The 15,140-nt window shown below is 36.8% G+C and overlaps 1 protein-coding gene across 1 annotated transcript in view; it reads right to left on the minus strand.

Moving 5' to 3' along the window:
* Positions 1-15,140, minus strand: part of KLHL2 (kelch-like family member 2) — a 122,001-nt gene that overhangs the window by 63,844 nt on the left and 43,017 nt on the right. The window contains 1 exon segment of the mRNA XM_011959671.1: positions 2,800-2,962. Coding sequence (XP_011815061.1) covers positions 2,800-2,962 — 163 coding nt within the window.

Genomic DNA, 15,140 nt, shown 5'->3' on the forward strand with positions numbered 1-15,140 from the left:
TGGCAATTCCTCAAGGATCTAAAACTAGAAATACCATTTGACCCAGCCATCCCATTACTGGGTATATACCCAAAGGATTATAAATCATGCTACTATAAAGACATATGCACATGTATATTTATTGTGGCACTATTCACAATAGCAAAAACTTGGAACCTCCCAATGTCCATCAATGATAGACTGGATTAAGAAAATGTGGCACATATACACCATGGAATACTATGCAGCTATTAAAAAAGGATGAGTTCATGTCCTTTGCAGGGACACAGATGAAGCTGTAAACCATCATTCTCAGCAAACTATTGCAAGGACAGAAAACCAAACACCACATGTTCTCACTCATAGGTGGGAGTTGAAAAATGAGAACACACAGACACAGAATGGGAAACGTCACACAACGGGGCGTGTCGGGGCAATGGGGGGCTGGGGGAGGGATAGCATTAGGAGAAATACCTAATGTAAATGACGAGTGGATGGGTGCAGCAAACCAGCATGGCACATGTATACATATGTAACAAACCTGCACGTTGTGCACATGTACCCTAGAACCTAAAGTATTAAAAACAGATAAATAAATAAACTGGGGAAAGCACATCCTATTCAAGAAATGGTATTAGGAAAATTGGATAGCCACATGTAGAAGAATAAAACTGGATTCCTATCTCTCACCACATATAAAATTAACCCAAGATGGATTAAAGACTTAAATCTAAGACCTGACACCATGAAAATTCTAGAAGAAAACTTAGGAAAAACTTCTGGGCATTGGCCAAAAAAATTTATGACAAAGACCCCAAATACAAATATGACAAACACAAAAATAAATAAATGGGACCTAATTAAACAACAAAAAAAAAACTTCCACAAGACCAAAGAAATAATCACCAGAGTAAACACACAACCTATAGAATGGGAGGAAATATTTGCAAACTATGCCTCTGACAAAGGACTAATATCCAGAATCTAAAAGGAACTCAAACAAGTCAGCAAGAAAAAAACAAATAATCCCATCAAAAAGTGGACAAATGACATGAACAGATATTTCTTAAAAGAAGATACACAAATGGTCAACAAACATGAAAAAAAAAAGCATAACATCACTAATCATCAGGAAAATGCAAATTAAAACCTCAGCCAGATACCACCTTGCCCCAACCAGAATAGCTATTATTAAAAGTGAAAAAACAATAGATGTTGGTGTGGATGTGGTGAAATGGGAATGCTTATACGCTGCTGGTAGGAATGTAAATTTGTAAAACCTCTATGGAAAACAGTCTGGAGATTCCTCAAAGAATTAAAATCCAATCCAGCAATTTCACTACTGAGTATCTACCTAAAGGAAAAGAAATCATTATATCAAAAAGACACCTGGATGTGTATGTTTATCACAGTACAATTCACAATTACAAAGATATGAAATCAACCTAAGTGCCCATCAGGCAATGAGTGGATAAAGAAAATGTTATATATATACACACAGACATATATACATATACGCACACACATATACATATATAGATATATATGTATATATGTGTGTACATATATATATGTGTATATACGTGTGTGTGTGTATATATATGATGAAATACTAGTCTGCCCTAAAAAAAGAAAGAAATAGTGTCTTTTGCAGCAACTTGGATGAAATGGGAGGCCATTATTCTAAGTTAGGTAACTCAGGAATGGAAAACCAAATACTACATGTTCACACTTACAAGTGGGAGCTAAGCTACCAGTATGCAAAGGCAGACAGAGTGGTATAATGGACATGGGAGACTCAGAAGTGGGGAGGTTGGGAGGATGGTGATGGATGAAAAACTACCAATTAGAGTACAATGTCTACTACTCAGGTGATGAGTACATTAAAATCCAAGACCTCATGACTATACAATTCATCCATGTAACCAAAAAGCACTTGTACTCCTAAAGCTATTAGAACAACAACAAAAAAAGGGATATAATAATTAAATGAAAGCATAAACTAAAAAAAAAATTTCCTAATAAACTTTTAATATATATTTTTAATTGTTTACAAACTTAAATAAAATATAGATTACATTTGTGAACTATGTGTGTACATTCAAAGCTATAACAATCTCCCCTCCCCAACTGCAGAGATGAGAGGCCTGAAAGGCCTGAACAGCAGCTAAAGCAAGGGCTCCTTGAAGACAGCAACAGGCCCTCCCTCCACCACAGGGAGATGCCAGCAGTAGGCCATGGAACCATTGTGCAAGGAGTGGGCTGCTTCTATTGGTGGTCTACTTTTCTACTCCACCAAATGTATCTACATTTCACTGCTCTGAAGATTTTTTTAAGCCACAAAACTGTTTTCATGGATGCAAAAAAAAAACAACATAAAAAATTAGAGCTAAAATAACTTCTCATGCGTACACTTTCTCATATGCCTATTCATTTAACAATTTGGAAGAAAAATACATACAGCTATTCTTCTTGAACCCTGGAGGCAGAGGTTGCAATGAGCCAAGATTGCACCACCACACCACAGCCTGGGTGACAGGGCAAGACTCCGTCTCACAAAAAAACAAAACAAAACAAAAAAACCCTAGCTATTCCTAGCTATTATTCAGGCCCAATCCCAATGTATAGTTGCTTGTTTGTGAAGTTCAGAATTTTATGAGTATGCTTCAGTTACGCAGGGTGACCATTATAAGATTTTAAATGTATTTTTATAAAGCCCAGATCCAGAAATATGACATGACTTTCCAGAGACCACTGTGGAATCATATCAAAAATCAAGCCAGTTTCCTCCCAAATTCAGCTGAGGTCTACTCCACTTGCCTGCATAGGTGTTGGCCTTGTTCAGAAGGTCGGTACATGCATGCATATCAGCAAAAGCCCGGATTCCTAAGCAGTTGACAGGGTGAAGCTGGGATTCCAAAAATTCACAACAAGTCTTCTTCACATCCTGTAACTGTAAGAGACCAGCTGCTGGGAGAAGTACCTGCAACACACACATTAATATTCTTAGGCACTTGGCTGGAAAAACACTGTCTCTCTGACCACTTCTACATAGCACACAAGAGGTTCAGCCATAGTTTATTATTTGCATTCATACCCCCATATTCCATAGAAAACAAATGTAACAATTATTTTCAATAACAATGATGACTCTTCACATTCCTCATAATTTCCATGGAATCTTTCAAAGGTCTCTTCTTCTTGGTCAGAAGAATGTGAGTTATCAGATCTTATTAGATTCATGGTTTGTTTTATAAGCATAAACAAAATGTTCCTTTGACTTCTAAAAACACAAATTCTTGGCTGGGCATGGTGGCTCACACCTGTAATTCCAGCACTTTGGGAGGCCAAGACAGAAGGATCGCTAGAGTTCAGAAGTCTGAGACCAGGCTGGGCAACATAGCAAGACCTCATCTCTACAAAAAATACAAAAATTAGCCCGGTGTGGTGGCACGCACCTGTAGTGCCAGCTACTCAGGAGGCTGAGGTGGGAGGATCACTGGAGCCTGAGAGGTTGAGGCTGCAGAAATCTATGATTACCCCACAGCACTACATCCTGGGTGACAGAGTGAGACTCCATCACACACACACAAAAAAACAAAAACACAAAAACAACAACAACAAAAACCCATAAATTATTAGGATGCTAGGGGGTGTTGTGATTCAATGAAAATGGTTTTGTTCTCCTAGTTCAAGCAGTCATGCGTTTCAGTGATTTGTGGGGAAGGAGTGGCCCCAGAGTAATCCATATCACAACAAAGCCTCATTTTGCTGAAGGCCTGTTTTTCCACTGTGTGAGTATCATAACAACTGCTTTCCTTACGGGGTAGAACAATTTAAAATTCAACAACAGCCTCTACCTATAAGCAGACAGTTTCTCTAGAATGTAATATACGTGCTAACAAGGAAAATGTAATAGGTGATTATCTAATAACTTTTTAATTTGCATTTTATTTGAATAACTCCAAGTAATTTTATATTAATTATAGGTTATTCTGTGGGATTGAACCACTATCTTCACTATAAATACTATATCCAACACTACAAGTGCTTTTCAAATAAGTCAATAACTGAAAAATATTTTTCCTTGTAAGTGAATTATTACAGTGCTATATAAAGGACCATATTTGAAAGTCAAATTAAGGAGAAAAACTTCAAAAAAAAGTTATTGAATATTGGGTGATCCTTCATAAAAGCCAAAGAAACCCCACAAAAAACCTTCAACTATTCAAACAATGGTAAATTTTAGAAAAGACTACATTAGTGTTAAAAAAAGACCTAAGTTCCTTCAGAAATTGACATTCATATATGTTACACTGCAGCCCAAAGACAGAAAAATAATAATGGTTTATGACTATATGACTTTCCTAAATCTATGGAATAAGTCCTAAACATAGAAAAGAAAGACATCATTCACATCTCTTTGTAACAAACTTCTTACTTTCTTAAAGGAAGCACAGAAGCTTTAACTCATGAACCTAAAGGCTCAAGAAAAAATAGAAACAGTATCTAGACATAAGGCCTTTTCCTTCTGAGTTTAAGAAAAATAGGTCAGGTGTGGTGGCTCACAGCTGTAATCCCAGCACTTTAGGAGGCCGAGGCAGGTGAATCACTTGAGGTCAGGAGTTTGAGACCACCTGGCCAACATGGTGAAACCCCATCTCTACTAAAAATACAAAAATTAGCCGGGTGCGGTAGCACACACCTGTAGTCTCAGCTACTCAGGAGGTTGAGGAAGGAGAATCACTTGAACCCTGGAGGCAAAGGCTGCAGTGAGCCGAGATCACACTACCGCACTCCAGCCTGGGTGACAGAGCAAGATTCCGTCTCAAAAAATAAAAATAAAAATAGAAAATAAAGTATAAATAACGTTATAGCAAAACTTTTTGCATGATATGTATAGTAGGTTTAATTATGAGAATGAAGATCCGCAGAAGGCTTTAATTTGTTGATAATTTTCAAATTGCAGGTTTTTCCATGCCAGTATAATTGCGCTCTAAAGCAACATAAAGTGCGTTCCAAGATGCTTAACCATTTAATTCAGCAAATTAAATTTCTACATATAGTTTAGAAAGTGGTCTTCAGTGTAATATTCGATCTCTGTGAAATCTGCACAAATAGTATGATTGCCCCTCTAATTAGCATTTTCCTAGAGAAAACAGTGTAATATTTAAATTGTTTGGTCACACAGAATGAGGAGGAAAAGTGGTTGGGCAGAAAATAGGCTCACTTACACATTGTTGGTGGGAGCACATACTGGTCCAACCTCCATGAAGAACAATTTGTTTATTTCAAATTCAAAATTACCAATGCACATGTCCTCTGACCCAGCAATTTAACTTATAGATATGCTAACATACGCACAAAATCTCACATGTGTAAGATATTCATTACAGCATTACTGTGGGTAATAGAAGTTAGAAAAAAGCCCAAATGTCCATCATAAGGAGATTGATTAAATAATTGGAATCATCTATTCAATTGCAGTCATTCAAACAAAAGAGGAAATAAATGAGATAATTTCTAAAATATAATCCTGAGTGAAAAAAAAATAGTCGTTGGTATATTATACTAACATATACACCCACACTTATATATATGTATATATTTATAGCAGGCTTTTAAAATTTTATTTAGCTTTACTGATTTGAACTTAATCATTACCAACTTCAGATCTACCTTATTAGGAGATTGAAATTCATAAACTGTAGATTCTCCTATCTGGAAGGGGCATGACAAGTCATCTAGGTAGAAATATAAAAGTTATTTCAACAGTGGTCCATGTGGCTAGAATATATTCACATATAATTTTTATTGATGACAGTGAAAAGTGGTTACATGCTTGACAAATATATATTAAACATAAAATAAAGTTAAGTCAAATGTACAAAAAGTTTGTTCATATTTTTCTTTTGTCAATCTTTTGAAATTGCCTTGGTTTTATGATGTAGTTTTACTAGAACTAAACTTCAATAGCTCATAATTATGTAATTAATTCTATACAGCTTCAAAAGCAATTACTAATTGACCCAGCTTGCTAACATGACGCCTCGTGATCATCAGTCACTCATAATGAAAACAGGAAAACAGCGGGCGCCACCTCGACTCCTAGCTTATTTTGTGTGTCAAAAGCCATTTAAAACAAAATTTAAAATGCTCTGACTTCAGATGAACCACATCCCATGATCAAAACCACTCAAACAGCTGGCACCCTGCAAGCTGAATGTCTTGAGATCAAATGAAAGCAAACCTCCTAATTTGTGTGATGAAGAAACCACACCCTAGAGGGGTTAAATGGCTTGACCAAGTCATACAGCGAGTCATGGAAAGCTAGGGATATAATTAAATTGGTCAGCTCTTTGGTCTACTGTTCTAATACCTTCAACCCCAAATTTAGGTGCAGAATGGAAGTATTTGTATAATTTCTAAATCTCCAACACTGTCCTTTTCATGAATAATAATAAAGGCAACAACCACTTCAACAATACATTATTGCAGTTGCTTCCATTTACTGAGTAATTACTGCATCAGGCACTGTGCTAAGTACTTGTCAGACAATAATATCTCATTATCTCCATCGTATACAAGTGAATACAGAGGGTAGGAGAAGTTGGGTAACTTGCTAAAGGTCATACACCTGGTATGGGACAGGCCGAGCCTGCTATGAGAGCAGTACTAACCAAAATGTGCATAATGATTTTAGATGACGCACAGATAAACTTCTTGCATCAATAGTTAAGAATATAGGTTCAGGGCAGGCTTGGTGGCTCACACCTGTAATCCCAGCACTTTGGGAGGCTAAGGTGGGCAGATCATTTGAGGTCAGGAGTAGGAGTTCAAGACCAGCCTGGCCAACATAGTGAAACCCCGTCTCTACTAAAAATACAAAAATTAGCTGGGCATGGTGGTGCGCACCTGTAATCTCAGCTACTTGGGAGGCTGAGGAAGGACAATCATTTGAACCCGAGAGGCGGAGGTCGCAGTGAGTCAAGATCACGCCACTGCACTCCAGCCTGGGTAACACAGTGAGACTCTTCTCAAGGAAAAAAAAAAAGAATATAGGTTCATAGTTAGAAATATATTTCTTAAAGTTATTTTCCATTTATTTCAATAATACAATAATATAAACATTCCTTCTCAAGTAAACTTATTTAAGCAAAAATTGACTCACTGTAGAGAAAAACAAAAATGTAATAGCATCAGCACCTGTAGAATATAGCAAAATCTTGAAGCTGGCACACAAATGATTACAAGTGATCAGAATTTGGAAAACCCTGATTTAGGAGATCAGATTTAATATTCTAATCTTTCAATATCTAATATAATTCTGATCCTGTGGTTTTACATATCACTGAAAAAGAAGAATGTGCGTTAATCTGGAGCTATCATAATCCCATGGCTTATTTTCTACTGAAGTGGATAAATTGTACTAGTGGTAACAAATGTGAGAAACACCTAGCAATGTAAAGAGGTGATTTCTTAATTTGCTATTTAGGTCACAAAAATATCTTGGGCACTGTAACTAAAAGGTCCAATGAATAAATTTATGTCTTTGAAACTTGTTTTCTGAGCTCTCTAAAGCAAAGGAACAGGTGAACAGTGCTGCTTCTTCTATGAAGTAGAATTACGTTGATACAATAAACCCCCAGTCACCATCTAATGGAAATTTCCATCTATTTGTGCTGCACTAGTGTTAACCCTGAGATTGATTAAAAATAACCCCAAGGCACGCTATGATCCTGAAGTATATTCCAAAACATCAAAGACAAAGCAATTATAATTTGCTATATATTTTGAATATTAATGATATTTTCTAAGAATCGAAGAGTGATTAAATTCTATATAGTGTATATACTGAGGGAAGGCCACACTCCAAAAGCCAAAATCTCTCTCTTGGGTATATCTACCTCTAGGAAAAATGTAAAGCACACAGTGAATGTAAAGAGGCCCTCGCCCCTCCTTCCTACATCCTTTTCCTTTAGTTCTATTCCATCGACCCAACCCCGAATCTCTTCACTCTGAGTTTATCTGTGTGCCATCTAAAATCATGAGAACCTGGTGTTCTCAGCATGGGCTCAGTCCCTTTCAAGTCACTACTAACAGCACTGCTTCATTTCATTTGCTTCCCAGCACCTACTGCTGTCAGCACTGATGTTATGTATTTGTTCCCATGTTTACCACCTTCCTGCAGAGGAACGTAAGCTCTGTGACAGTAGGATCGCATCTGTTTCGCCCCCTGGCGCATCCTCAGGTCTTAGAATGTGTACTTCATAAATGAATCAACCTGAACATAATTTTATGACTCCCATGTGTATCTGTATTTTAAGAGATACAATTCTGCATGTCCTTTGAGACAAAATTACAAACTCTGTTTCCAGGAATGTATGTGTACCAGACACTTCTTGTATCCTACTACAAAGTCCCTCAGCCTTACTTCTGGCTCAAGCCACCACTGCAGCAACGAGGCCCCAGCAGGCTTTGACCACCTTTCTGAAGATGTAACGTAACAGGGCATCACCCCAGCCCCCACCCATACTTCTCTCTGGCTTCCTATCCCAGGACTTCAGTGACGCACTGGGCTCATACCCACACAATCTGGAAGTATGTGGGAAATAATGCTGTGGGACCACCCTTGACTAGTGAAGAATGGATCAAAGGAAGAGAAATACTTCCCCCTGGTATTCTCCTAGAAGACAGTTCTGAGACACATTTCATAAGGCTTTCAAAGGTCCTGTCACATGTAGCTATGGCCAGATCTGTACTGCACCTATGAACTGGTTTTCCCTCCTTTCCAGCTCAAGTCCTCCATTCACTTACTGTGGCTCCTTGGGATCACTTCCCAAATAAATGCACTGCACATAAGCCTTGCTTGCAGAAGAACCCCAAGCTGTTATATTACACAATGGAACAAACTGTGAATGTGAATATACTTAGCTACAGAACTATTAATTATAGTGCTGTTTAAAATATAAAAAATTGAAAAGAACTTAAATGTCCAATAACAAGAGAAAAATGAAGTCAATTCTATAATATCAGTGAAACTGAGTATTTTGCAGCTCTTAAAAGAGATACAGTAGACAAATATTTAATGACTTGGAAAAATATTTCTAATACATTTAATATAAAAAGCTAGTTTCTAAAAGAATCTACAGTATGACCCCTTTTTTGGGTAAACGCACGTGTACATAACAACAGACAGTACTAGAGGCTATACCACAATTGTTAATAGGGTTTGTCTCTGGTTAGGTGTGATACCAACATTTCCTATTTATTTTCATGTATTTGTTAGATTTTATGTATTTGTTAAGTGGTACATTGTCTATGTACCATTTAAATGGTCAAATATTATTTAAAAGAATGTCAGGGAGAAGCAAGTAAAGGAATGTCTTTCTGGATTTCTACAGTGCTAGCAAATATAACAAGGGCTAAGGGGAGCTATATACGGACTGTGGCTTCTCCGGGAAATACTACCCTCCACTCACTAGAGATTGCCTCACTTTGGCGTGTTGAAAGGCCTTTGGAGTCTGAAAGACCTTTGATCATCAAGCCAGTGTTTTGTAGAACAGTCACCAGGCTCTACACGTTACTCTTCCTGTTCGGTGAACAGCAACAGCTTTAGAGTTTGGAGAAACATGAAGTAGAAGGACATAGCCCCCTGATTAAATAAATCTAACTTAAAATGTTGTCATTTTGTAAAATAGGGAAAAAAAAACTTTTATTTGTATATGTTGATTTCCAACCAATGGAGACAGATATAAGGCTGCACATTTTATACTTTCTGCAATGAACAAAGAAATGGGGGGAGAAGCCACCAATGATTAGTGAAGACACTGTAGAGCATGAGAAATGGAAGACACTGAGCCAAATAATTAGCATCCGTGTGACATTCTCACACCAGCTGCACATTTTAAAGTAAGATGCTTTCATCCTACTTCACATTGTCTGACAAGCCAAATTACATATAAGATGTTTTGCTTAGACAAGTATACTACTTCTGCTTGGCTATTAGGATCTGTAGTTTATTTTTAGCTTGGGCATTTATTCCATAGGGAGAAATAATTTGTATAGTATGTCTTTTAAATCCTGAGCCATTAGCAGTTTGTTTATTAGGAAGAGACTACCAAGGGTTCTGATTGCTCCATATACATATAACTTCCAGATAGCTAAGAAAACATGCAAGCATGAAAAGACAGCTTTTGTTGTTGCTGTTGTTTTTGACTCGGCTAGCCGTAGCTATCCTGCAAGGTGGAGCTTGGGGAGGAGTGTGGGGAGGAGGCAGGCAAGGGTGATGCATTTAGAAGATGAAACACTTAGTGACCAGAAAGGCAGATCTGGGTGGAGAGTCATGGTTGGATGCACATAGCAGAGGGCTGGGTTTTGTGGCCAAGGCGTAGGGTTTTGAGATGTAGAAGTATGAATAAGGAGATGGCAGGATGCCAAGCACAAACATTTCCTATGTCAAAACTCTGCACCGGGCCAGCCCCCTACATCCCAGAAAGAGGAAGGAAGCTTTCTTCCTCCTCCTTTCCTGTACCCCACATGCAACCTCGCCTGCCTCCTCCCAACACTCCACCCCTAGGAATAGGTATGTCCCACAGAGTTTAAAAAAAACACAAAAACAACAACCTTCCCCCACACAAAAAACTGTCTTACTAGCTCATATTAATGGCTAATAACACAAGATCTTCCAGAATAAATCCCTTCTAGGGGTTTTTAACATTTTAAGAGAGGTTGACTTTTAAGCAGAATACAATTGCAATTGGTGGAATTTCCAATGTTATAATTAATGAAGTAGAAAAGCAAAGGTAGTATGGAGAGAACAAATTTGGGGGCAAAGCAGCCTCAGGCAGACTGAAAGCCATCTCTCCTGCACTATCCTTTTTCCAGTTGCTACTTCTACTACTTTTAACCCAAGGTTTCTCTTAAAAGTCCAACTTGTTTGACAGTGGCTCCAATGGATAATGAAGACACCACCTACCTTTCAAGGTTGCTGAAAAATTAAATATCAGTCAGCCATTTAACACAATGCATGGCAATGACCATGTAGTACATCAGCTCTGACTCAAGGCTTTTTTTCTTGGATTGAACGTTCTACCCCATGAGAATGGAACAGCAAGATTTACTCTCTCCCGCATAAGAAGACGTTTTATCCCAGATCATTCATAATATAGGTTGCTTCCTTTTTTGATCAAATATTCTCAACATAAAAGATGTAATCAGGGAAAATTTGCAAAAGAAGAAATATAGCATACAAAAATGAGAAATGTATTTGATGCCTCATTAGTTATCAAATATAGAACCATGAGAGTGCATTTTACAACTACGATACGATACAAAATGTTTTTACTTTTCTTTCTAGCACCTTCCAATTCAAACAACAAAATGTTTCCAGACAATATATATTCAAACTAAAGTATAGTAAGCCTTGTCCCTTAGCATATTTTTGCTGTCCCTGTTAACTAATCAACTCTTAGAAAATAAGGAATATTGATCAATATATACCAAAAAATATAAACATTTAAAACATTTGACCCTAAAATTATGTTTCTGAAAATCTACCTTGAGGAAAAAAAGTTCAAAAAACGGAACAAGATACATAAGTGACTTTTACTTTAGCATTACTTATAAGAGTAGGAAAAAAAACCAGAACCAACTAAAGATCTAACAATATGGCAACAATCAAGTAAAATATGGTAAATCCACATGATGATATGTTATCAGTAATAATAAAGACTAATAATGGCTTTAAAAATACTAACATTTCTAAAGTATTTGCTATAACAAACAATCCTATTATAAAATTAAATGGACTTGGCACATAGCTTTAACCTATCATCATATTAGAAAAATTTAATGGATAACAAGTTCCTCTGATCTCAGGAAACTTAGAAAATAAAACAATGTTGACAGGAACAGAACGAACTACTGAACACTTCCACATCAAGTATTTTTAACACATAGCGGACATAGTAAAGAAAGTGTTCTACTGGTCTTTTTAATGACGGCTTGGCTCCTGCCCTTGCATCCTTCACTCTTACAGCTGGCAGCACTGGATCTGGATCCCATCCTGTCTCTAGTCAGAGGAGACACATATCCATTAACATGCTAAACTGCAGTAAACCCTTACAATGCCATACTCATCAATAAACAGGGATGACTATTGAAATACACAGCAGCATAGATGACTCTCACAAATATGTTATGAGGAAGAAATCAGCCTTAAAAGAAATACATTCTGTATGATTCTATTTATGTGAAGTTCAAGAACAGGAAAAACTAATCTATTATAATAGAAATCACATCAGTGGCTGCCTGGAAAGGGAGTGGGAGATTTATTGGGAAGAGACCTGAGGTTGTAAATGCTTGATACCTTGATTTGGGTGTGGATTAATAGATCTGTACATTTGTTATAACTTAGCAAACTGTACAGTTAAGATCTATGGTATGTAAATTATATCCCACTAGGGGAAAAACAATCAAGTACAGTCAACCCTCCATGGGATTCAACCAACCTCAGATCTAAAATATTCAGGAAAGATAGTGCATCTGTACTGATTATGTACAAACTTCTTTCCTGTCATTATGCCCTAAACCATACCATATTAATGATTACTTACACAGCATTTATACTGTATTAGGTATTGTACATAAACTAGAGATGATTTAAAGTATACAGGAGGGGCCAAACATAGTGCCTCACATCTGTAATCCCAGCCCTTTGGGAGGCCAAGGCGGGTGGATCACCTGAGGTCAGAAGTTTGAGACCAGCCTGGCCAACATGGCAAAACCCGATCTCTACTAAAAATACAAAAAGTAGTCAGGCACGGTGGTGGATGCCTGTAATCCCAACTACTCAGGAGGCTGGGGCAAGAGAATAGCCTGAACCCAAGAGGCGGAGGTTGCCGTGAGCTGAGATCGCACCACTGCATTCCAGCCTGGGTGACAGAGCGAGACTCCGTCTCAAAAAAATAAAAAATAAAAAAGTATACAGGAGGATGTGCATGGGTTATATGCAAATATTAATACTATGCCACTTTATGTCAGGGACTAGAGTATGCTTAGATTTTGGTACCTAAGGGAAGTCATGGAACCAACCTCCCACGGATACTGAGGGACAACTGTACTTTAAATCCGTAACAGATTAACCAGAGGTCAACGAACAGCATTTATAAGCCATGAAATAAGTTTTCAAATAGAAAATAATAATCCTACCTGATAGAATCCAAAATAAGAGGCAATCCCGCAAAAATGCATTTATGTGACCAAATTTCTAAACTAGCACTGATAAACTTATTTTAAAACAGTAGCTTGTGCATCTGTGTCAGTGATATAGCTATATTCTATTTTCCCAAGAAATAAAGTTTTCAATTAGCAATAATCATGCCTCAGATAAACCTCATTGGCTATGATACTGCCACTGTACAAAGCTAGAAATAAAGTTTTCATAAATTATATAGCCTAAGAAAAGGCACAATACACTTAAACCAGATTATCAGAAGCACATTAATTTTACTAACCTAACCATGAGATTAAGACATTAAGGTCCAAGAGGTAATAATATTTTTTAAGACTGTATGTCAATAATGCTAGGGTTTATAAAACCTTTGGCTGCTGTCAAACCAAACATGCTAGAACATATAATTTAACACCTGTAGACTGTGACCACCTGGACTGGACTGGAGAGGTGAACCCTGAACACTAGCAACCAGCCTGAAACAAATGTGCTATCCTATACACAGGCTCCATACCTAAACAACATGAGGCAAACATCACAAATCAAGAAAAAAAAATCCACTTTGAACTGGATTTATTTCTAATAAGGACTTTGAATTGTTTCTATTTTTCTTGTTCTAGTTCAAATTACAAAGACGCTGTTATAATATGCTAAATGATAATCAGGATGGAGTCATTTTTTGTTCATCAAGATAAATGCCTTTTATGTACCACATGAAACTACTTAAAACATGAATCTCAAAATGATTCAGCCGTGGAGATAACTTCAAGGACCATATATTTTAATAATACAAAGCCACAAGTAACTCTATTACTAATGCTTCTAGAGTACCTAGCCCTGCTCTGAACAGTAAATTTTTTAATAACCACTTTGGGTTTCACATCCATCTAGTTTTATTAGATGCTCTTATACTAAGGTTTCTAGGTTTTCTCAAACTAGCTGACCTCAATGGCCTTTCCATATTAAATTTTAAATAAGACTTTTTTATTCTATATTCTTATATTGAATAAAAATAATTTAACTAGAATGGAGACCGGATGTTCTAGTTAGTCTAATATTTTGATTAAAACTATGAGGATTTCCAAATTCAGACTTAAAATATAATAAAATACAATTAACATCAAAACTCAAATGGTAAATAATTTAAATTTTCATGCATTTGGATAATAATAAATTAGTACTAATCAGGTAAAGTGATAAAATATCAAGGTAACTGATTCCTGGGTGCTAGAATGTCAGATAAATTCATTACAATGATATAAGTTCCCATGGTTATATCATAAACAACCACTAATCCTGAAGGTTTGATTCACAAATTTATGTATTTTTTTTTTAAGTTTTAACCTGTGTTTACCAAGCACATCATCTGCCAAACCCTTTTACTCACAAAGTACTTCTATCTCATAAGAGAAAGAAAACAGAAATGGAAAAGCAATAAGCCCTCCATAGACACTGCTGGGAGATACATAACTTTTTCTCCAGCCACTGCATGTCAAACCAATAGAATGGGTGATTCTAAATCAAAGATTTAGCATGGTAATACAATCACCCGAGGGTGGTCTCCACACCAACTCAAATGCACAAGACAGAGAGAACTCCATAGCAAATTAGGGACATTTTTTATATGTCCTGATTCAGTATATAAAGAGGGAAGGAAAAATCATATGAGCTATTTTCTACCCAGTGATCCCAAATAATTTTAATGAGTTATTCTTTTTCTTGGTCCGTCCTAAGTCTTTTTATTCCTGCCCATCTCTTATTTCTGCTCAACATTTATAGAGCATTTAGATATTTTTGCAAGCTTTAACCGGTATATTTTTACATCATTTCAATGCAGTGGCAAAGCACTGTTGGCCTCATTTAATAGCTGAGAAACAGAAAGGTTAATATCTTACTCAAGGCCCCTCTTTTTTTTTTTTTTTTTTTT

Source organism: Colobus angolensis, unplaced genomic scaffold (assembly GCF_000951035.1).
Source record: "Colobus angolensis palliatus isolate OR3802 unplaced genomic scaffold, Cang.pa_1.0 Scaffold5, whole genome shotgun sequence".
Lineage (NCBI taxonomy): Eukaryota > Metazoa > Chordata > Mammalia > Primates > Cercopithecidae > Colobus > Colobus angolensis.